Here is a 22968-nt window from a genome sequence, read left to right on the forward strand (position 1 = left end):
AAACCACCAAACGTGCTGCAATGCATGGCCATTGGCCAGCAATCAAGCCTATCCGGTGGGTTGCGGACGGACGGCAGGCGCGGCGAACGGGAGGCCAGCCGCGCGTCGCGCCCGGGGAGACACGCATGCAAATCCAAAGCCGCTAGTGGAGCGCGCAACGTTGCCGAGTCCCCGCTGCTTATAAGAGGCGGCGAGGCGGTGCCACGGCCATCTCCGTCCTTCCATCCCAGCCGCGCGCGCGCGCTCGGACTGACCCCCACCCCCACCCCCACCGAGGCAAAGCCTCGTACTCCTTCCCTCCACCACCACCGCGCGCCATCCGCGCGGCTGCGGCTGCGGCTGAGGGCGAAGCCCTCCCCCTCCGCCCCACCCCACCCCACCTCATTTCTCATTTCCTTCTCCCCCCATCGCCCATCACTCACCACCAAACTAATAAACCCGTCCTCCCCTCCCCCCCATGGCCTCCATCTCCCTCGAGGACGTCCGCAATGAGACCGTCGACCTCGTACGTAATATATACAATCGTGCAATCCTTTTGTGCGTTCGTTCTTAGTTTTTTTTTCTTGTTTTGTTTGTTTGTTTGCAGGAGACGATCCCGGTGGAGGAGGTGTTCCAGCACCTGAAATGCAGCAAGCAGGGGCTGTCGGCAGCGGAGGGACAGAACAGGCTCAACATCTTCGGGCCAAACAAGCTGGAGGAGAAGACGGAGAGCAAGCTGCTCAAGTTCTTGGGTTTCATGTGGAATCCCCTCTCCTGGGTCATGGAGGCCGCCGCCATCATGGCCATCGTCCTCGCCAACGGCGGCGGGAGGCCGCCCGACTGGCAGGACTTCGTCGGCATCGTCGTCCTCCTTGTCATCAACTCCACCATCAGTTTCATCGAGGAGAACAATGCCGGGAACGCCGCCGCGGCGCTCATGGCCGGCCTCGCGCCCAAGACCAAGGTGCTCAGGGACGGGAAATGGCAGGAGCAGGACGCGTCCATCCTCGTCCCCGGCGACATCATCAGCATCAAGCTCGGCGACATCATCCCCGCCGACGCGCGGCTGCTCGAGGGCGACCCGCTCAAGGTCGACCAGGCGGCGCTCACCGGCGAGTCGATGCCCGTCAACAAGCACGCCGGGCAGGGCGTCTTCTCCGGGTCCACCGTCAAGCAGGGCGAGATCGAGGCCGTCGTCATCGCCACCGGCGTGCACACCTTCTTCGGCAAGGCGGCGCACCTGGTGGACAGCACCAACAACATCGGCCACTTCCAGCTCGTGCTCACGGCCATCGGCAACTTCTGCATCATCTCCATCGGCGTCGGCATGATAATCGAGATCATCGTTATGTACCCGATCCAGCACCGCGCGTACCGCGACGGCATCGACAACCTGCTCGTCCTGCTCATCGGCGGCATCCCCATCGCCATGCCCACCGTGCTGTCCGTCACCATGGCCATCGGCTCCCACCGGCTGTCGCAGCAGGGCGCCATCACCAAGCGGATGACCGCCATCGAGGAGATGGCCGGCATGGACGTGCTCTGCAGCGACAAGACCGGGACGCTGACGCTCAACAAGCTCACCGTCGACAAGACGCTGATCGAGGTGTACGGGCGGGGGCTGGACAAGGACTCGGTGCTCCTGTACGCGGCGAGGGCGTCCCGCGTCGAGAACCAGGACGCCATTGACACATGCATCGTGGGCATGCTCGCCGACCCCAAGGAGGCCCGCGCCGGCATCAAGGAGGTCCACTTCCTCCCGTTCAACCCCGTCGAGAAGCGCACGGCCATCACCTACATCGACGGCAATGGCGAATGGCACAGGATCAGCAAGGGCGCGCCGGAGCAGATCATCGAGCTGTGCAAGATGAGCAAGGACGCCGAGAAGAAGGTGCACACGCTGATCGACCAGTACGCGGACCGCGGCCTCCGGTCGCTGGGCGTATCGTACCAGAATGTGCCGGAGAAGAGCAAGGAGAGCGAGGGCGAGCCATGGCAGTTCGTCGGCCTCCTGCCGCTGTTCGACCCGCCGAGGCACGACAGCGCGGAGACCATCCGCCGCGCGCTGCACCTCGGCGTGAACGTGAAGATGATCACCGGCGACCAGCTCGCCATCGGGAAGGAGACGGCGCGGCGGCTCGGGATGGGCACCAACATGTACCCGTCGACGACGCTGCTGGGCGACAAGAGCAGCGAGATGAGCGGCCTCCCCATCGACGAGCTGATCGAGAAGGCCGACGGCTTCGCCGGCGTGTTCCCGGAGCACAAGTACGAGATCGTGAAGCGCCTCCAGGACCGGAAGCACATCTGCGGCATGACCGGCGACGGCGTGAACGACGCGCCGGCGCTGAAGAAGGCCGACATCGGCATCGCCGTCGACGACGCCACGGACGCCGCCCGGAGCGCGTCGGACATCGTGCTCACGGAGCCGGGGCTCAGCGTCATCGTCAGCGCCGTGCTCACCTCCCGCGCCATCTTCCAGCGGATGAAGAACTACACCATCTACGCCGTCTCCATCACCATCCGCATCGTCCTCGGCTTCATGCTCGTCGCCCTCCTCTGGAAGTTCGACTTCGCCCCATTCATGGTGCTCATCATCGCCATCCTCAACGACGGCACCATCATGACAATCTCCAAGGACCGTGTCAAGCCGTCCCCGACCCCGGACTCGTGGAAGCTCAAGGAGATCTTCGCCACGGGCATCGTGCTCGGCACGTACATGGCGCTCATCACCGCCCTCTTCTTCTACCTCGCGCACGACACCGACTTCTTCACAGTATTACAAAACACATAGTACATTTTATACGTTCTCTTAGAGCAGAGCCTCTTTGATTCCTTTGTATCCTCCTATTATAAAATGACTGGAAAAAAAAACGCAGGAGACGTTCGGGGTGAGGTCGATCAAGACGAACGAGAAGGAGATGATGGCGGCGCTGTACCTGCAGGTGAGCATAATCACCTGGGAGAGTGGTGGGCTCTGTCTCCTTCCCGCTGTTTGGAGTCGTAGTATCCGAGTCTTTTTCTTTTCCCTTGGTTTTTTTTTTCCTCCTTTCTTGATATAAGTCGGTCTGATTTAGTGCGTTGAGTAATATATATTCTTTTCTTCTGGTATATTGACGTGCAATCTTTTTGCGTGTTCGAGAAACAAAGGTGAGCATAATCAGCCAGGCGCTCATCTTCGTGACGAGGTCGCGGAGCTGGTCGTTCGTGGAGAGGCCAGGGGCGCTGCTGGTGATCGCGTTCCTGGCGGCGCAGCTGGTGGCGACGTGCATCGCGGTGTACGCGGAGTGGGAGTTCTGCAAGATGCAGGGGATCGGGTGGGGGTGGGGAGGGGCGATCTGGGCGTTCAGCGTGGTGACCTACTTCCCGCTGGACGTGCTCAAGTTCATCATCCGATACGCGCTGAGCGGGCGGGCGTGGAACAACATCAACAACAAGACGGCGTTCGTGAACAAGAACGACTACGGGAAGGGGGAGCGGGAGGCGCAGTGGGCGACGGCGCAGAGGACGCTGCACGGGCTCAACCAGTCGTCCACCAGCTCCGACCTCTTCAACGACAAGACCGGCTACCGCGAGCTCTCCGAGATCGCCGAGCAGGCCGCCAAGCGAGCCGAGGTCGCCAGGTAAAAACTTACTCCATCAAATAATATAATAATACAAGACTCCCTATGTATTTTAATGTATAACGCCCTTAACTTTTTGATCAATGTTTGATCATTTGTCTTATTTAAAATATTTATGTAATTATCATTTATTTTTATTGTGACTTGATTTATCATCAAATAATCTTTAAGACATGACATAAATATTTTTATATTTACACAAAAAATTTGAATAAGACGAATGGACAAACGTTGTTTGAAAAATTAACAGCATTATACATTAAAATACGGATGTAGTACATAGATAAGACATTATCTAGATTCCTACTAGAAGAATGTCTTATCCGGTACTACGACCGATGTAGTACATTCTCGGTACTGCAACCAACCAATGTTCAACTTTCTAGCTAGCACACTGCTTGATTTCTCATCTCCATGGACAGACTGAGGGAGCTGCACACGCTCAAGGGGCACGTAGAGTCGGTGGTGAAGCTCAAGGGGCTCGACATCGACACAATCCAACAGAGCTACACCGTGTAACATACAGCATGCCATCGATGTGTTGTTGTTGTTGTTCATACCTGTGTTTTACTCCTCCCCATCTGCAAGTTATTTGGAGATGGGGGTTTCGACTTGTGTTTTGACATAGATGTTTCTTCCCTTCTTTGTATTTTGTTAACAGGGAATAGTTCCCGATACAACAGGTGGTGCACTTTTGAGTATAGTCAAGTTATTTGTAAGATTTTGGCTTTAAGCCGGTTTTTTTGGCAATGTTATTGTTCCCATTGCAGATTTGCAGTCTATCAACCTTGCCTCAACTCAGTCTGTATATTACTTTTAGTCAATAATCATCAGTTTTGACCCAGCAAAAACATGCCCTGATTACTCAGCTGAATTTTGCTCCTTTAAATTCTTGTCTGGGCACTGCAGAATATTAGCCATTTATATCCATGAATTAACCTACTATAGTAGTATAACAACAACTTCAGAACCCTGGTTACATGGTTTCACTACAGTTACATCTTTAATACTGTAGTTTAACTACAGTTTCATCTCAAGGACGGAGTGCATTTCTTCTACTCTTGCAGATTACAATGGTCATGTCAGTGATCAACCGAAACATGTCCTTGTCTTCTCCCAGATATTACAGTTTCAGTGAGCTCATAGCCTTATACAGTCTGAATAGAAGTTGTCCTCGATTTATAAATACTCCACATTTCACCTCAAGCCTTCCGGACAATGACATGGCGCTCTCTCTTGTACTCCACTTCGTCCCTTTGGTGCATGATCAGAAGGGCTCTTCGCACCTGAAGCAGCCGAATGGTAGCATAAGAAAAAATGAGACTAAATCAAGTAATTAATAGCACATAGTATGACAGATTCCTCACAATGGATTCATTCATCCCCATCCTATTTAGTTCATCGATCAGGCGTCGCTCGGATATGTGGCTTCCAATTCCCATCCTTCTCTTTATTTGTGCCTCAGCTTGCTGTTGGAACAAAATGGGCAACAAAATTCAGAAAACAAAGTTGACAAGTTGACAGTTCACTTTTGGACGGGAAGATTAACCTTGATCTCATTTGCAATATCTGGTGATAGGTTCAAATGCTCATTGATTCCAGATCTTGCGGCATCAACAGTGGAGACATTGAACAGTCTAAATGCCTCTTCAACATGCTCTGGTGTAGCCACACTTGTCCTGATAATTATTCAAAGTGCCAATTAGGAACATAATAAAACATTTAAGCTAGGACCCACTGGAAATAACAGACAATATGAGAAAAATGTAAGATCTAAATATGCTGCTAGTTGAGCTACTCGCAAAAAGAGATGTCAAATGTATAGTATGCTATATTCTCACAATCTCATCTTTGCAAGAGATTCACTCAAACGTATAATGGCTTCAAGCTGCCGCACAGTGATGGGTATAGCTGCAGCCCTCCCTGTTTCATGAGCTTGTTGTCTCATTTTCTGCACAATGAAAAATATAAATAAGTAGAACAGTCTTAATAACAGTTAGACTAAGTGAAAAATCTTTAGCACGTGCCTGTCTAATCTCCACATATTTGTTCTGAAGCATCTCTGCTGCCTTTTCTGAGAGTCGTGGTTTACAAGTAACGCGGCAATACTCAATGTACCTACACATGTGAGGATGATGCATTTACAATCCAAGAACATTGTATCAAAACAGTGTAGTATGTATATCAGAAAATAGAAGGCCAACCGCACCTTTTTAGCCAATTCTCTCCTTCACTAGCATCTGTATTCTTGGATGAAGCAGCAGCACCACTGGCATGCACCTTAATGATGTGGCTTGCAATTCGCTGCAATTGGAAGTTTATTTAGTCTCTGAAGCACATAAATGAGCTGGACAAAGAATAACGCGTCATACCTTGTCTTGATCATACATTCTGACATCTTTAACAATAAAGATTAGATCAAATCTAGAAAGGATGGTTGTCTGCAGATCAATGTTATCTTGTGCAGTCTGAGGAGTAGCAATAGAAAATGTGTCAAACTGATTGCCTTGCATATAAGGCTAGAACTGTTAATACATTTTCAAAATATGAAAATACTACACAAGTCAATAATAAAAACTTCGACTGACCTTAAGATCGTCGTAGCGCCCTGCAATTGGATTGGCAGCTGCTAGTACCGAGGTCCTTGAATTGAGTACTGTTGTAATGCCAGCTTTGGCAATCGAGATGGTCTGCTGTTCCATTGCTTCGTGAATTGCAACTCTGGAATCACAGCATAAAGGTAACTCAATATGGTTTCAACTTTGAAGAGTAAGGGAAAATTACATGTGCAGTGCTTATTTTAGTTTCTACAAAGAAGACTATAGATCAATGCTTACCGGTCCTCAGGCCTCATTTTGTCAAACTCATCAATACAAACAACTCCACCATCAGCCAAAACCATGGCCCCTCCTTCCAAATAAAACTCTCGCTGTACAGGGAAAAGAAGTCTTTTAGTTGTAGGAAACAGAACTTTGAGTAAACACAATAATCCTTGCAGGGAAGACAAGCTTACAGAGCTACCATCCCGAATTACAGACGCTGTGAGACCAGCTGCTGATGAACCTTTCCCAGATGTATAGACAGCAATCGGCGCTGTCTTCTCCACAAACTTGAGGAACTGTTGGAATGTACAGTTTCATGTCACTGGACTAGAGATAATTCATTTCTAATAGCGAAAAAACACTTGCCTGTGATTTTGCTGTTGATGGATCACCCAGCAGCAAGACATGAATGTCCCCTCTCAAACGGACACCATCCGGTAGCCTCTGCCATAGAAGAAAGTTTAGTTACAGCTCATTCCAACTAGCCACTGGATCCAACACAACTTCGTATTTTCACATATTAGCCACTGATAAGATCAAATATATACCTTCTTTGAGCCACCAAACAGCAAGCATGCGATAGCTTTCTTGACATCAGAATGGCCATAAATTGAAGGACCAATCATTGAGCAAATCTTGACATATGCATCTGGCCTCTGTGCAAATTCTTTGAATTCCATTTCCTACAAACCAACAAAAAAATTAGCATTGTAAATATGCTGTAACACTCTTAAACAATAAACTTGGAATTTTGGCAAAGCAATCTACCTCATCAAGTGTAAAATTTGAGGGACCATTCGAGTTGGCATCTCGGGACTGCTCCAACCCCACAACTCTAATGTAAGGCTGTTTGACTCCAACAGCACCCTTTTGGCTGCAAAATGAATATTTGAGCGTCATCAGCCATCCAAGTAGTCTAGCTCAACAAAATGGAAACAAATTGAGCAGATGTTTTAGATTCAACATACTTTGCAGATGCTTGGTAGACACTGTAGATACCAATTACAGTTAATCTAGTTCCAGGAACAATGGTCTGAACAAGATGCCTGTCTACGGACAGCAGCATATTCCTGGGGAGCTCACCAGTTGGAACATCCTGGAAACCAAGTAATATACAGCTTGGTGATTGCTAAATCCTATGACATATAACCAATAAACCTAGAAAACAATTGCATCGCAGCGAGGACATATAATGCAGTAACAAACCTCAGGATTTTCCTGCAATTTGAGGGTCTGGAGATCCACATACTTGCTCTTATCTGGAACTGCAATCCAGGGGTCCAAGGGACAAGGCTCTTCTCCAGGCTGAAAAATGGTAAAGAAAATTCACTCATATACATCAGAATTAAAACACAAACAAGACAATAACCCAATTATGTTTAGCCGGAGTTAGACCTGAGGAACATGGTCGCACGATCGTGGGACAATAGCCCCACCAAGGCCAGGCCTGCACGGCACCGTTTTCACACTCCTGCAGTTCTTGCAGAGCAGCGTGACATGAGTGGCCTTAGCTTTCACCCTCGATGCGGCGATTGTGATCCCGGCAATCTTCACCAGCTTGGACATGTAATCCGCCTGGAATTTGCAACACGGTTGTGTCAAATTGGAAATTCTTCACAAGGCTCTAATACCGGCTACTAACAAAATCGTTCCAGAACTGACCCCAATAGACCTCATGGACAGGCAGTTCTCCTTTGAGGACAAGAAGATCTGCACGTCCCCGGTGGCGGGCTCCTCCATCTCGCCGGTCTCTCCGGCGACCTTGGAACGAAGGCTCGCGAGGACCTCGGACGCAGCCGTCTCAAACTACACAAAACCCTAAATCTTAACACAAAAAATTGGCATCAACAGAACCCAGAGACAACAAAAATTCAGAAAGAACCAGCACACACCAGCGGTAGGTAATCAGCGGGAGACTTCCGGATCTTGTCGGACAGCTCGGCGTCGAAGGCGTCGAGGTCCTCGATGGCGACGGTGACATGGTCGCGGTTGTGCACCAGGCTCTCGCTGCAACCATCAAACAAAAACACACTGGATTGGTCAGAGCGAATTCGACCATCCGACGGGGCACCAGATCTGGGAGGGAGGGGGGGGGGGCGCACCGGTAGGGGAAGTCGCCGGTTGGGCCGGTGAAGCCGCGGAGGAACTCCTTGAACTTGCGGAGGGCGGAGTGGCGGGTGAGGTCGGCGGAGGGGTCGCCGCCGGGGCCGCCGCGCGGGAACTGCGCCTGGTCGCTGTAGAAGACGGCGCCCTCGTCCCAACCCGACATGGCTGGATGGCTGGCTGGCTGCGGCGGCGGCGGCAGCGGAGAGAGAGGGAGAGAGACGCGTGGGTGCGCGGGCGGCGGGGAAAGGGGGGAAGACGCCGGAGAAGTGGCGGGAAGAGGGTAATAGAGGAGGAGATTTGGCGGGAAACTGGGGGAGATTTGGCGGGAAACTGGGGAGGTAGGGTAGGGTAGGAGACCGGAGAGGCAGCTAGGCAGGCCGGTTTTTGTGGGCCTGGGCTCTCATAGCAGAGTGCTAAAGGAGTAGAATGTGCCATTTTGGCCCAAAAGCATGGCGATTTGCCGATTTTTAGAGTAAAAAGTATAGTTGGGGTCTCTCATTTTTTTGTCGCGGAGTTATAAAACCGTCGTTGAACCGTAAAACCACACACAATATATCATCTAACTTATAAAACCAGCGAAAACAAGATCCCTTAACGGTATTGTCCCTAGTTTTAATTGATGTGATGCCTATGTTGCTCCTTTAACTAGATTTTTGTCTCACGTGATATTGACGTGACGTTTACATAATAATTTGATCCTGAAAAAAATAAAAGGATATGACTTGAAAAAAAAATAAAAGATAATATGTGGGGCCATATGTCAGTCAAACAAAAAAAGATAAAAAATAGTGGGACCCACTAACCCACTTCCTCCACCTCTATCTCCTCTCTTCACCGACGAGCCAAAGCTATCCGGAGTTAGTGCGGAGGCCTGCCAGGGGGACGGAGAGCCCAGTGAGCGTGCACGGAGAGAGAGAAGCAAAGAGGCCGGTGAGGGGGCAAAGTCCAAATCCATCGTCGCCCAACACTATATCCACCACACGGATATGGAGGCAACAAGGAGGCTCCTCCAATGAAGAAGGGCAAGTCCAAATTCGCCGTTGCCAACATCACCTCAACTGCATGGAGAGGGAGAAGGTAGGGAGGCCAGAGAGCTCCTCCAAGTCCAAATATGCCGTCGACGACACCACCTCCACCACAGTCGTCGCTGCCACCAAGCACAGGAGAGAAGCAAGATGGCAACTCTGATGTTGAGGGCAATCTCGAAGCTGTCTCACCGCTTGCTCAGCCGGCGCATGCCACCGGCTTCGGTGCCAAGATCAACGACAACGACCGCCACCCCGCTGCATCTAGAGAAGGAGAGAGGAGAAGGGGAAGAAGGCCACCGGTCGCATCTGCGAGGGAGGTTGCCATCCTCAAAACCGAATGGTTTTCATGAAAACATTAGATCTTGGTTTGTAAAAAAAAAAGAGTCGGTCGATATTAGCCAATTTTTATATAACGTGCGTAAGGGCTGGTTTAGATGGCAAAAATTTTTGTTTTGGGGTGTCACATCGAATATACGGATACACATTTGAAGTACTAAACGTTGTCTAATAACAAACCAAATTATAGATTCTGCATGGAAACTACGAGATAAATTTATTAAGTCTAACTAATCCATCATTAGTGAATGTTTGATATAGCACCATATTATTAAATCATGGTACAATTATTAGGTTAAAAAGATTCGTCTTGTAATTTACACATGTAATTGATTTTTTATTAAACCACGTGATGGGTGTAAAGTTTTTTTTTTTTTTCTGGTAACTAAACATAGCCTTAAAAAAACCAACAAGCCCCCACATCCCACCGATTCTGAATTTTCCCAGGAATCTGAGCGGCCGCAAGGCGTCACGCGAAACCCGTCCAACCCAACTCCACTCCATCCTCTGCAGCCGCAGTTGTGACGGAGACTCCAAGGCCATCACCATCCACCCGCTCTCCTCCTCCGCTTGATCCCTCCATCTCCTCGATCGATCTCCACACTCCACTGCGCACTGCACCAGCAACGCCCCCCCTGATCCCTCTCCACGGCTGCACCGGAGATGGCTTCCGCCCCCTTCGCCGTCTCCTCCTCACCGGCGGCTTCCGCCGTGGCCGCGCGCTCCAAGGCACGGGACACTCGTCTTACTCATCTTCTGTGTTTGGTTTCCTTGATTTGGATTTGGATTTTTTTTTAATTAACTCATGCCGCGGTTCGTTGGTGCTCGCAGGTGTTGCGAGGAGGGAGGAGCGAGGCGAGGACTGGATGCCGCCTGGGGATCACGAGGAAGGTGGTCGCCTGTTTGGATTATGATTTCTGCCTCTAGCTTGTTTAGTTGATGGTTTGTTTTGGATGGACATGGGTTCTATCGTCTATCTTATCTGTGATTTAATAGTGATACTGATTGCTTCCTCCCTCGATTAGAAATTATGGTTTGTTTGGTTTCACTATGAATGACTACCTGTCACTTGGCACTGTGATCTCTTTTACGACAATAATAGTAATTCACGATTCAGGAGTTTATCTGCTTTTTGGGTATGATATCTCTGCTAATTTAATGCTCCTGGAGCTCTTCTAATCAGGGATGGGTGGCTCTTAATTAAGGTTTTGAATCCATACTGTCATATGTTGACACCTAAAAGCTCTTTGATGTAGAAAATAAAATCGAAATGATATATAGAAATCGGTTGAGACTTGAGAACACGCAGCGGCTGAAGCATGACTAATTATCAAGCTGCTAATAAAATTTGGCGATGGCCTTCATTGGAAAGGCATGGTGTTTTGATCCTGTAACGGAATTCTGATATTTTATGTTTGATAGGAACTCTCAACTCTTGAGAAATATAGAATTGACTGTATCGAGATTTATTCCATGTCAAGCTTCAGCATATGGTTGTGCTTTGGATTAACATCCTTTCATTGCTATTCTGTTGCAGAATTTTGGACGTGTCATGATGGCCCTTGCAGTAGATGTCTCTCGTTTTGAAGGAGTGCCGATGGCCCCTCCAGACCCAATTCTCGGGGTTTCAGAAGCATTTAAGGCAGATCAAAATGATCTGAAGCTCAACCTTGGTGTTGGTGCCTATAGAACAGAAGAGTTACAGCCTTATGTCCTCAATGTGGTCAAGAAGGTAAGTCTAATAATACCTATCATTTCCTTAATATAACTCAGTTCTTGTTGTGACACACTATTCTTACACGTGGTAGGCTGAAACTCTTATGTTGGAGAAAGGAGAAAACAAGGAGGTATGGTGTATTTTCCTTCAAATTCAAGTAGCTGGATTATAAGGAATTATTTCTGGAGTTTTCTGTATTTCTGTTTCTGAAGGTTGATGACAAAATTATGTTTTTTTTGGTGCAGTATCTGCCAATTGAAGGCTTAGCTGCATTTAACAAAGCAACTGCAGAACTATTGTTTGGAGCTGATAATCCAGTACTCAAGCAAGGACGTGTATGTGCTGTGGCCTATGCAGCTCTTGCTGTACTTATTTTGTAAATACTAAGATTTTCTGGAATGCTGCTACAGCGAAGCATGTCCTTATATTTAGTAAACATTATTTAATGATAATTCCTTCTGTAGGTTGCTACTCTTCAGTCTCTCTCAGGAACCGGGTCGCTGCGCCTTGCTGCAGCATTTATACAAAGATATTTCCCTGAAGCAAAAGTACTGATATCATCTCCCACTTGGGGTATGTATGTGAATTAATGTGCTTAATCTTTGAGCATTCAACTTCATTTTTCATAGCAGAGTGTCTCATTGGCAAACTTTGAACTCCAATCTATATTCTTACAGGCAATCACAAGAACATTTTCAATGATGCAAAGGTACCTTGGTCAGAGTACCGTTATTACGACCCCAAGACTGTTGGCTTGGATTTTGAGGGAATGATAGCTGACATACAGGTGTTTGAATATCCTTATGAAGAACTCATTTATATTCAATACTACTATCTGTGTTTTCTATTTTAAACTTGATGAGCATTGTTTAGCATAACTTTGTCGTTCAAATTGGCATGTATCCATCATAGAAATTTACACCTGTCACTTGTCTGTTTACTATTGTTAATTGTTAATTTTCTGTTTACTATTGTTAATTGTCAATTTTCTGTTTACTATTGTTAATTTCTATGTGTTGAGTATTGGTTTGTGATATTGATTTGTGTGTCCAATAGGCTGCCCCAGATGGATCTTTTGTTCTGCTGCATGGTTGCGCTCACAACCCAACTGGAATAGACCCAACTCCGGAACAATGGGAGAAAATTGCAGATGTCATTCAAGAGAAGAAACACATGCCTTTCTTTGATGTTGCATATCAGGTGAAATGTTCACTTTATTATTTCGTTTTTCTCTGCATGAAAACAAATATCTTACTGACTAGCAAATATTTCTCTGCAGGGTTTTGCCAGTGGAAGCCTTGATGAAGATGCATCTTCTGTCAGGCTTTTTGTTCAACGGGGACTGGAAGTGTTTGTTGCGCAGTCTTATAGCAAAAACCTTGGTTTATATGCAGAAAGAATTGGAGCAATAAATGTTGTCTGCTCAACACCTGAAGTCGCAAACAGGTGATACTTTAATCTGAATGATTGCCTTCGTAGTCAAATTGTTCATTTCTATCCAGTTATTGCAGCGAATGTTAATAATAGATTATTCTGTTTAGTGGGTAATATAGACCAACCTCTTATTGATGTGCAAAGCAACTTGATTTTTCATGGTAGGTTAACAAGACTTCTAAGCAAATTTCATCCAGGCAAAAAATGTTGTAAATTCTTGGAAATTAGTGTTATGTACAGATTAATAGACACTAGTTTTTACTCCAGAAAAGAAACCACCAGCAACAATAATTGGTCTCAACCCAAACAAGCAAAGCACTGAATTTGATGTTAACCATAAACAAAACTCCACAGACAAGATGTATACTTCAAATTTTCTCTTAAATCAACATGTGGCATAAGAACCACAGTTCTTGATCCACTTCAGTGGTATACAACATATCCAGTGTGGAAAATCTCATGAATACTGGTACATGGCATTTACTTTGCTTTTTATATAAGCCTGCACACACACGAGAGTCCTAGGACCACACAAGGACAACTTAAGATTTGTAACATGAGCTCAGATTTGACTAGCGCTAGTTCATCTAGCCCATGTGATTTTACAAACTCGGTAAGAAAATTAAACTATACAACTCCAGTTTGGATAAAGACACCAAACCAACTCATCATAGTTGATTTTCCTGGTTGGTAACTTCCCTCCTTGATCCTCTCTTGCTTATCGTGCATACCATACAGGCATACACAGCTTCCATGCAAAGTACATGCCATGTGCAAAAATGCCATCCTAATGTTTGCAACAGTTGCTTTGTATGAATCAATACAAAATAGTACTCTTACTGTGACACTGCAAAGCTTATTTTTAACTGAAATTCCTTTCCTTGCAGAGTGAAGAGCCAGCTGAAACGATTGGCGCGGCCCATGTATTCGAATCCCCCTATTCATGGTGCTAGGATAGTTGCCAACGTTGTTGGGGATCCAACCATGTTTGGTGAATGGAAACAGGAGATGGAAGAAATGGCAGGGCGTATCAAGAATGTAAGACAGAAGCTTTATGATAGTTTGTCTGCAAAGGACGACAGTGGCAAGGACTGGTCTTTCATTCTGAGGCAGATAGGCATGTTCTCCTACACGGGCTTGAACAAAACTCAGGTGACATATGCTTTAAATTTTCACAGATAACACTTCCATTCTTCTATCGACTGGTGATTTCTCCATATATAATGTGACTGCAAACACTGCAATTCACACAATACACTAAGTATTCTTAATTTGATTCGTTTGTATTTGCAGAGTGATAATATGACCGACAAATGGCACATATACATGACAAAGGATGGGAGAATTTCGTTGGCTGGATTGTCCCTGGCTAAATGCGAGTACCTAGCTGACGCCATCATCGACTCCTTCCATAACGTTAGCTAGACGAGGATTCAGGTCACTGCTATTGTGGTTAATCCTTCAATATGCTGGGATTTTTGGCTCCTTCCAGCTTGAGTTCTTAGCCAGGATTGTATATCCGGCGCTACGTAATTTGGAGATAATAATGAATTTTGTCTGTGCAACAAACTTTGCATATGCTTTGTCGAATGTACACTGGCACTATGTTAGAAGCTTGAAATATCGAATTGAATAATAATGAGACTAGCAATAAGCCAAACTAATTCCAATTTTACCTGGTCTGCATGGTTCATTCTTTTATGCTCATTGCTGACAAACAAAACTGGCCCAAGCCGTGCCATATAATGGGTCTGGTTAGGGAGCTTTGTCAGCTGCAGTTTCTTACAAAATTAAAAGCTCCCTAAACAGTTTTTAGTTTAGTTTTCCATTCAGATTATAACTTCAGATTTTAAGAAGTTATAGTTATAGAATCTAAATTGCTATAAATGAATTAAGAAGTCAGAAGCCCAAAAACTCATAATATTCTCATAAGCTAGCTGCTTCTCGAAATTAATTTTAAGCAAAGTAAGTAAACCCAATATCACTGACCAGCCTACCAAGCACTCAAGCAGTACACAAGCGCATGGGAGGCCCAAAGCTGGCCCAGCCGCGACGTGCTGTCCTAGTCAACACGACTTTGACCCGTTCCATTCTTCTCTTCCATGTGACATGCGAGGATTTCACTTGACAAAAAATAAACTGAAGGGAAAAATCGAGGAAACAGGGAAAAAAAAGTCGTCCTCCATCTCAAACACGTTTGGTGGGTCAGCGTAGCAAAGCAGTACAACCACTGGGTTCGTAGAATCGCGTACGTACATCATGCGGTGCACGTGAGGAGAGGAGGCAGGGCCGCTCTCAAGTCGGCATCGCCCTTTCAATTATCACACCCTTACGTGTCGCTGCCTTTTCTTTATTTTTTTTCTCACCAAAAGCTGATGATGAAACGATACCTCTCCCCTCCCTCCTGTCCTCTCCTTTCGCACCCATCACCACCACCATACACCCCAATGACATGTGGGCCATGGAGTTAACGCCGGGTCCCACCACGCTGCAAAGGTTGGGGGCCAAAGGTGAGAGAGGAAAAAAAAAAAAGCCTCTCCACCTTCTGTCGCCTCGGGGGAGGGTACTGACAGGTGGGCCCTACGGCCCGCGTATACCGACGGGTTGTTGTGCAGCATCCGAGAAGAGAGATCACGAATATTGGAAATTATTTTTTTTGGCATCGACCCCGGATTATGCGAGTGCTTTAGGGGTAAGGGCGGAATTAATTATGGTGGGTGGAGTGATTAATGATAAGGACGCGCCCGGGGGTGGGGCCCACGCTGGGGAAACCGCCTTGTGTTGCAGGCCGCCGGAACGGCAACACACAGCTGTCGTTTAGGCCCACCACCCACCCCACTTACGCGGCTCCCACGGCACCTATTTTTTTCATTTTTTTTCTCTCGAATTTTATATAATTATTTTATTTGCTCCTTCAAAATAATTTATGCCCCTATTTTTCCAAATAACTCAAAAGAAAAAGAAGGTATACTCTGCGATGGCAAGGGCGTGAAATTATACCAAAAAAGGAGGGCAGGAGCCTAATATTGACAATAATTGAGCCGCCCATGTCGGTCATCACCCAAACCGGGCCACTCAGCGGTGCAGCGCGGGGCCCACCTCCCCTCCGAGTAGACCCCACAACAACATCCATCCGTCCGTGTAAAGCAATTCCTGCATCCGACGGCGCTCGTGCGGCCACGCACAACAAAAAGATCTCCTCCTCCCCCAACACCCGACAAGCCCAGTGTTTTTCCTTTCTTTCATAAAAATAAAACAAATTATTTTATTTTATTTTATTTTAATAAAAAGGAAACTGAACCACGTCGTGTGGCACTCGTACTCATCCATCTCCGATTATAAAAGACGCCTCTTAGCCAAGCGTTTCTCCCCCATTGTGTTCTCTCCCCCAACCCTTCCAATCCCAATCTCTTCTCTTCCCCTCTCGTTAGGGTTAGGTTTTTATTTTCTCTCTCTCGATTTCTCTCTTCGCTTCCACTTCCCAAAATTCTCGAGTCAAACCTCGTGGCGTTCGGCCATGGCGACGGCGGCGGTGCTCGGATCCCACGACGCCCTCGACAACCGGATGCATCTGGGGGCCTTCGCCGTGTCCCCGGCGTCGAAGCCGAGGCGGAGGCGGCACAGCAAGGCGGCGTCGCCGCCCCCCAAGGTGGCGGCGGTGAGCTCGCCGCCGGTGGTTAAGTCGGCGGCGAGGGTGGCGTCGCCGCCTCCCAAGGCTGCGGCGGCGGCGGCGGTGCCTCAGGGGCGTCGCTCGCCGGTGGCGAGGAAGCAAGGGTCGCCGACGAAGGAGTTGCCGAAGCAGAGGCTCGTGATGGGGGAGATCCGGATCCTCAAGCGCGGCGAGGAGCCGCCGGTTCCCTCGCCGTCGCCTGCTCCGGTTGCGGCGCAGGCCGTGGCGGTTGACCAGCGGGCGCCCCGTGTTCCGGCTGTGGCGCAAGCCGCGCCGACTGACCAGAAGGCGCCTCGCCCCGCCAGATCGAAGCAGCAGCAGCACACGGCCGCTGTGCCGACGAAGATCAAGTCCGTCGCCGACGCGCCAGTCTACGCCGGCCCGGCCTTCTCCTCGGCTTCGCCTGAGCCGAGCTCCCTCCCCTTCCCGGCCTTCATCCGTCGCGCCGAGGCCGAGGCGACCCGCGGCCTCCGCTGCCTCCTCCGCATCGGCGAGCTCCCTTGACGGCCTCTCTCACCGCCGTCTTCCCCGGAGCCGTGAGCCGTGCACGCTCCTCTCCTCGTTTCTCCTCCTCTTCTCTGATGGATGGATTGCTTGGTGGTTTCGATCCGATCGAAAGCTTGTCCGGATCAGATCCCGGCTGCGTTCCGATCAAACTCTCCCGGTATTTTTTCAGAGGACGAGTTTGGGGGAACGCATCTGCCGGTGGTTGGATTTGGTAGTGGTTAGGTTTTCAAAAGTTTCGTGGTGGAATTATGTTGGGGGTTTGCTTCTACGAAGAACAACACTAGGTTGATTAGTTCTTTGTCTTTTGAGTTTGGTTTTTAGGTGGTGTCTTGGTTGGGAAAAATTGGGGTTAGTTTGGTGGAAATTTAGGCTGGCTTGGTGTTGCTGATCTGTTAGTACAGCAGTAGTGGTAATAATAGTAGAGGTTTGGTTAGATGAATAATTCGTCGGTAGTGATTGTGATTTGTGGTTTGGTGAGCGTGAGTTCAATGTCAAGTGAAGAATAGTAGCACTAAATTCGTGTTAGGTATTATGTCCAGTGTCAAATGCAAGACATATATAGTTCTTATTATCAGTAATTAAGTTATGTTAGGTGTTATCTTTCTGTTCGTCTGTAAGATATATATAGATCTTATCGGGTAATCAAATCAACTATGTATCAGATCCTCGCAGTGGTGAATTTCATTCAACACATCAGTGGATGTTTGGTTATCTTCTTTTTTTTTCTCATGCTGATTAGCTGTGGATTTGTGTTCTTACTTTGTGCAAGTAATAAGTAGACTACCCTTGGATTCTCAACGAGGTTGCTTCACAATCATCATGTGCATACCAAGATTTAATTAAGAACTGCCACTTGTTATACCCGCAGTTTCCGCTGAAGTTCCGCTGTGTATTTGTTCTTATTCGGATGATAAACTTTGCTTGTTGATGTGGTAATCGCCAAATTGCTTAAATTAGTTTGTGTACGCAACCGGGTAGGCGGATTGCTGGCGTCTAATCTAATATTTCAACTTGCAAATTGAGGTGCATCTTGCTTTAATCCAAGTCCTCTTGCTGAACAATTTGCTCAGTATGATCGATCCCAGTAGTAGAGGTGATTATCCCCACCTGATGTTTTGGGTACGTTTCAGATGGGTTGGGGCGATATAGGCTCTCATTGCGTATTTGCAAACGATAAATAATTTGTAATTAAAACTTCTAAATAATTTGTAATTAAAACTTTATATACGTCGTCTTAGTTTTAGCGATCTAAAAATAGAAAATAAATTTAGATAAAAAACCTTAAAATCAACTTTAACCATAAACTTAAAATCAACTTTTAACCTAAAATTTAAATTTTGGCTGCTAATCATAAACGGAAAGTTGGTGCTGATAATTTCTGAGAGTTCAATACGAAATTGATCGCTCAACTTGATAGGGTCAGGTCGGCGACCCACCGGAAGCCGCTGGAAGTTGAGATAGCTGAGGTCAATCTCTCTCCTGGCAGCGTGTGGTGGCAGACTCGCCCGAGGCATGGCCAGGAAGCTGCATAGCCTACGTCGTTTCGACGTGGCACTCGCCCTCGCACGCGATGCAGCCACAGCCTCTTGAGTTTCGGAGCCACACAAGCGATGAGCCGATGAGCATGTGAGAGCTGATGAGTTAAATTTGACTCCGTTCCTATTACTGCCAAAAACAACCTTACCAAAAATTTGTGAATGTCAAATTTTAATTAAGTTGGCAGAATTACCAAATTTAGTAGGATGGAATTATGTTGTGCCAAAAAATTTTATATGTTACCAATACTAGTATTTAAGTAACAAACTAAATGTATCTATATATTTAAATTTTATCAAACAATGATATGATTTAAAATGAAACCAATCTAAACCGGCCCTTTACCTAAAGTTGGGTCTACTTTGACGGAGTTCTTCTGCACACGGTAAAATACGGTGGCTTCAAGCCTTGGACGTGTACCAGCCAACTACTAGTCCAACCACGACCGACGGCACACGGCACGGCATGGATCCGTGCTTCGGTCAAAAAGCCGAGTCAACGCCCAAGACAAAGCAAGCTTACTAGTAATCCTCATTACTTGATCACTAGTACTGTAGTAAAAATACTACGATCATTGCAAGTAGTGCAGTTTTTGAATTTCAACAGGTCAAGCACGGAGCAGATCATTCCAAGCTTTGTTATAAGCAAGCGATACTCAGTAAAAATCATGAGACGAGGGCACCTCGTCGCAGTATCAGCAATTGCAGTCCTGGAGTTTTGGATCGCATGGATAAGCCAACAACCAAATGACAGGGCAGGACACCAAGGACGCCAGAAATGCGTCAGTCTTGGAGTATGCCGTTACACAATCTCGAATGCAAATCATCAAATTTGGACCACCTGTGATTTAACAATAACCATATAGAGGAAATAAACTGTCACAGTAGAAATATGACGAGAAAACTGAAAGCAAGCAAAGAACAAACCATTACAATTTACAAATACAATAAACAGCAACAGCCAGCAAACAAGTAGTACAAACTAGATCTCTGCAACCATGAACCGGCAACGGCAAGAGATAACCCAAGGTTACCAGGATTAACAGCAATAGATTACCGTGATTATCAGACACATTCTTTCAAGTTGAAGAAACAGTAAGCTCACTCAGCTGTTTGAAGCCGAGGCTACCTTTTATAGTTCTTTTTAGTAAGTGAATCACCAAGGCTTTGAGATTAGTTGTTCAACTACACATTATACATATGGAATAGCACGCTGGAATGAGTCAGATGCAACCACCCAGCAATGATTGTAAAAAACAACTGGAGAAAGAAAGCCACACAATCAATGAAATATTATGTTGAGATGTCATATATCATAGATCAATCATCTAGCAATTTATAGCATAAGGGTCGTATTAAAGCTACTTAGCAATGTTAAAAGACATCCAAAGTATAGCTGTCAGATGCAAAACATGAAGACTATTAATTATTACTCCATACAAAATAAGGAGAGTTTCTTATATGAACCAAGGTAGGAGTTGGAGTTCTGGTGCAAAGAAAAATAAGTATAATCACTATATTGTGTAGCAACTGCATCAAACCATCACAATTCTGATAAGTCAAAAAATTGATCTAACATTTTAGGAAAATGATACCAAACACGATTGCAACAGACAGCAGTACTAAGCTTACATCTTAACAGCTAAATGGCAGCAGAAAGAGCAACTAAAATGACTCAAAATGTGAATAAACCAATTCATTCTATTACATCGTGCAAGCTGCTAGCACATCTCTCCATAAAACCCATTGATAAATCCTAGTAAAGCTTACAATAGTTATTCAGTCTTTGTATACCAAAAGATGACATGAGCTAAGATTTTGTGACTACAAACTTTTTGATGTCCACTATTCTCACCTCTCATTTGAGTAATACACTCTGCATCGGGATGAGCTTAATCTGCTTTCACGGATGAGAAAAGATAGTGGACGAAGCAGAATGATGAAATGAATCCCACTGTTCCAGTAGCCAGCATAATAGCAATAACCATGAAGAGTGAGTAGCCGAGATAGAGGGTCGCCGACACAGGTCCACTCAAGCTCTTTAGGTCAAAAACAAGATAGTTGATCGAGTACAAGAAAATGTAGATCGCCACAGATCCAGATGAGAAGAATGATTTCCACCACCATTTCCAATCCTCGACACAGAGATGCATGTAGGTCAGAACAAGGGAAACCTCAGCGCAGACAATAACAAGGAGCAACAGGACGATGAAGAGGAATCCAAAGACATAGTACACACGCCCCATCCATATGCTAGACATGATGAAGAAGAGCTCGATGAATAGGGTACCAAAGGGCAGTGTGCCAGCGCCGAGAACCAGCAACCAGGATGGGTACTTCTGAGGTGGGATTTCACGAGGGATCTGGTTAGTGCGCACGGGGTACTCAATGTGCGGTGCCTTGGCACCGAGGAGTCCACCTACAAGTGTAAGCGGCACAGAGATACAGAACCAGAGCAGAATCAATATGACAAACAACGAGAAGGGGATGGCTCCAGTGCTTTGGCTTCCCCACAACAGGAAGTTCAGAGTGGTAAGGATCAGGAATGCAATGCCAGGGAAGAAGCAAGCTACCCTCCATGAAACAGCCATCCACCCTGTATGATCACCGCACTTGATTGTCTTCCACACACGAACACCTGCATATCCTGCCAAAATTCCAAGAACCAGATAGAAGAACAGCATGCCCGTGATCAGAGTACCGCGGGAAGCTGGTGACATGAACCCAAGCGCCGCAAACAGAATGGTCACCACTGCCATCCCAAGGATCTGAACACCATCCCCGACCATAACGCAGAGCAACATTGGGTTGCTTGGCGCGCGGAAAACATCACTGACAACAAGCTTCCACCCAGACAGCTCCTCGTTCATCTGCGCCTGCGCTTCACTGTCAAGCTCCTCATACCTCGTCAGATCACGCCTCACGGTCCTCAGCAATATGACAAACACGATACCAGCAAGGAAAGCAATCACCATGAGCGAGTTGAGGATCGAGAACCAGTGCACCTTGGCACCCTCCATCTTGAGGTATGCGTCCCACCTCGAGGGCCACTTGATATCGCTCTCGACGAACGACACCTCGTAGGTGTACACGATGGGCTCGTTCTCCTTGATGCTCATGGACACGGTGGTCGGGTCGCACTTGATGCTCCTCGGGTACTTGCCATACATCTTGAGCGACTTGACGTCGTCGGGGTTGTGCTTGATGCTGCAAGGCACGACCTCGAAGCCGACAACCATCCAGCCGGATGACCCGGCGGCGCCGCCGCTGCCGTCCTTGCCGGTGGAAGGGAAGCCGTCGGTGGCGTCGCCGGTGCCCATGACACGGGCGACATTGGCCTCCTCGTACTTGTGCACGAGGACGGTGAACTGGAGGTGGTTGAAGACGTAGTAGTCGACGCCGACGCGGATGCCGACGGGGTAGCCGGTCCATCGGAGGAAGTAGTCGTCCTTCTTGGTGTAGCGGATGGCGGGGAGGTTGTCGAGGATGAGGTTAACCTGGTACATCTCGTCGATCCGCTTCTTAAGGAGGTTGAAGGCGTCGGCGGCGAGCGGCGGGGAGCGGCAGAGGAAGAGGTCGGAGTCGTTGGCGTGCATCCGGAAGCGGTAGGGGGAGTTCTCGATGCGGTCGCCCATGAGGAGCTCGCCGAGGTTCTCGGCGCTGTCCTTGACGCCGTCGGGAGGGGTGCAGAACGGGAGGCTGTAGTAGCTGTAGGGGATCTCGGTGTCGATGGAGGTGAGGGAGTTCACCTTCACGCTCAGCGGCTCGCCGGGGTTGTACTTGTGCGGGTAGCTCCCCGGGAGGTAGAACCCGTCGGCGCCTGGCGCGGAGAGGGACACCGCCACCAATGCCGCCGCCGCCGCGACGAGGAAGGGGAGGAGGCGCGCCATGGCTGGGCGCCCGGCGGGATCTGGATCGGCGTGTGGTTTTGATCTGGATCCGGTGGGGGGGGGGGGGCGAATGAGACGGGGAGGCTTTAGGGTTGGGGGAGGGGAGGCGGGTTCTCCGGCGAGGAGGCGGCGGGGGGACTCGCCGGAGACGGGGGTGTCGGTGGCGGTGGCGGTGGAGTAGATCTGGGGGTGGGGGCGGCGGAATGGGGGGGTGGGCGAGAGGGGGGAGGGTGTTTGGTTGGGTTTATACGTGGCTGGAGATGATCATCCCCCCTTGGTTTTGCGATGAACGAACGAATGGATGCGTGGCTAATTTGCCGT

At 47.8% G+C, this 22968-nt stretch overlaps 5 protein-coding genes across 6 annotated transcripts; 3 read left to right on the top strand and 2 right to left on the bottom strand.

The window, feature by feature from the left end:
- Window positions 1-255: 255 nt before the first annotated feature.
- On the top strand, window positions 256-4466 carry LOC127763029 (ATPase 8, plasma membrane-type-like). 2 transcript variants are annotated; one of them, XM_052287600.1, is made up of 5 exons: window positions 268-505; window positions 587-2755; window positions 2859-2924; window positions 3130-3602; window positions 4025-4466. In XM_052287600.1, the coding sequence occupies exons 1-5, from the start codon at window positions 458-460 to the stop codon at window positions 4119-4121; spliced, it is 2853 nt and encodes a 950-aa protein (XP_052143560.1). In that variant the 5' UTR covers window positions 268-457; the 3' UTR covers window positions 4122-4466. The 2 variants fall into 2 exon arrangements, with proteins under 2 accessions (XP_052143561.1, XP_052143560.1); XM_052287601.1 differs by lacking the exon at window positions 4025-4466 and having other exon boundaries at window positions 256-505; window positions 3122-3208.
- Window positions 4467-4468: 2 nt separating this feature from the next.
- LOC127763030 (DNA replication licensing factor MCM5) lies at window positions 4469-8793 on the bottom strand. Its single transcript, XM_052287602.1, has 19 exons — window positions 8527-8793; window positions 8317-8431; window positions 8087-8230; window positions 7820-7999; window positions 7631-7729; window positions 7393-7520; window positions 7193-7298; window positions 6973-7107; window positions 6791-6868; window positions 6616-6720; window positions 6440-6531; window positions 6191-6323; window positions 5975-6070; window positions 5812-5906; window positions 5630-5720; window positions 5444-5553; window positions 5152-5281; window positions 4970-5071; window positions 4469-4888 (listed from the first exon to the last, which is right to left on the bottom strand). The coding sequence occupies exons 1-19, from the start codon at window positions 8691-8693 to the stop codon at window positions 4805-4807; spliced, it is 2190 nt and encodes a 729-aa protein (XP_052143562.1). The 5' UTR covers window positions 8694-8793; the 3' UTR covers window positions 4469-4804.
- Window positions 8794-10348: 1555 nt separating this feature from the next.
- On the top strand, window positions 10349-14720 carry LOC127763884 (aspartate aminotransferase, chloroplastic). The gene is made up of 11 exons (XM_052288684.1): window positions 10349-10623; window positions 10726-10785; window positions 11432-11626; window positions 11703-11741; window positions 11857-11946; window positions 12076-12184; window positions 12289-12398; window positions 12668-12811; window positions 12891-13057; window positions 13933-14197; window positions 14339-14720. The coding sequence occupies exons 1-11, from the start codon at window positions 10558-10560 to the stop codon at window positions 14468-14470; spliced, it is 1377 nt and encodes a 458-aa protein (XP_052144644.1). The 5' UTR covers window positions 10349-10557; the 3' UTR covers window positions 14471-14720.
- A 1681-nt stretch (window positions 14721-16401) lies between these two features.
- LOC127761761 (classical arabinogalactan protein 9) lies at window positions 16402-17938 on the top strand. Its single transcript, XM_052286089.1, has one exon. The coding sequence runs from the start codon at window positions 16563-16565 to the stop codon at window positions 17217-17219; it is 657 nt and encodes a 218-aa protein (XP_052142049.1). The 5' UTR covers window positions 16402-16562; the 3' UTR covers window positions 17220-17938.
- A 1396-nt stretch (window positions 17939-19334) lies between these two features.
- LOC127761760 (transmembrane 9 superfamily member 11-like) lies at window positions 19335-22722 on the bottom strand. Its single transcript, XM_052286088.1, has 2 exons — window positions 20613-22722; window positions 19335-19598 (listed from the first exon to the last, which is right to left on the bottom strand). Exon 1 carries the CDS (start codon window positions 22645-22647, stop codon window positions 20650-20652), a length of 1998 nt encoding a protein of 665 aa, XP_052142048.1. The 5' UTR covers window positions 22648-22722; the 3' UTR covers window positions 19335-19598; window positions 20613-20649.
- Window positions 22723-22968: the final 246 nt, after the last annotated feature.

The sequence above is a fragment of the Oryza glaberrima genome, chromosome 2 (genome assembly GCF_000147395.1).
Source record: "Oryza glaberrima chromosome 2, OglaRS2, whole genome shotgun sequence".
NCBI lineage: Eukaryota > Viridiplantae > Streptophyta > Magnoliopsida > Poales > Poaceae > Oryza > Oryza glaberrima.

Excerpts from the sequence above, each read along its gene's own strand:
- LOC127761760 (XM_052286088.1), bottom strand. The coding sequence starts at position 22,647 with ATGGCGCGCCTCCTCCCCTTCCTCGTCGCGGCGGCGGCGGCATTGGTG.
- LOC127761761 (XM_052286089.1), top strand. The coding sequence starts at position 16,563 with ATGGCGACGGCGGCGGTGCTCGGATCCCACGACGCCCTCGACAACCGG.
- LOC127763030 (XM_052287602.1), bottom strand. The coding sequence starts at position 8,693 with ATGTCGGGTTGGGACGAGGGCGCCGTCTTCTACAGCGACCAGGCGCAG. Across the intron at positions 6,869-6,972 it reads TGTTTGGTGGCTCAAAGAAG|AGGCTACCGGATGGTGTCCG; the intron begins GTATATATTTGA and ends CTTCTATGGCAG. Across the intron at positions 4,889-4,969 it reads TGGGGATGAATGAATCCATT|GTGCGAAGAGCCCTTCTGAT; the intron begins GTGAGGAATCTG and ends CGGCTGCTTCAG.
- LOC127763884 (XM_052288684.1), top strand. The coding sequence starts at position 10,558 with ATGGCTTCCGCCCCCTTCGCCGTCTCCTCCTCACCGGCGGCTTCCGCC. Across the intron at positions 11,627-11,702 it reads TCCTCAATGTGGTCAAGAAG|GCTGAAACTCTTATGTTGGA; the intron begins GTAAGTCTAATA and ends TACACGTGGTAG. Across the intron at positions 12,399-12,667 it reads GAATGATAGCTGACATACAG|GCTGCCCCAGATGGATCTTT; the intron begins GTGTTTGAATAT and ends TGTGTCCAATAG.
- LOC127763029 (XM_052287600.1), top strand. The coding sequence starts at position 458 with ATGGCCTCCATCTCCCTCGAGGACGTCCGCAATGAGACCGTCGACCTC. Across the intron at positions 506-586 it reads GCAATGAGACCGTCGACCTC|GAGACGATCCCGGTGGAGGA; the intron begins GTACGTAATATA and ends GTTTGTTTGCAG. Across the intron at positions 2,756-2,858 it reads ACGACACCGACTTCTTCACA|GAGACGTTCGGGGTGAGGTC; the intron begins GTATTACAAAAC and ends AAAAAAACGCAG.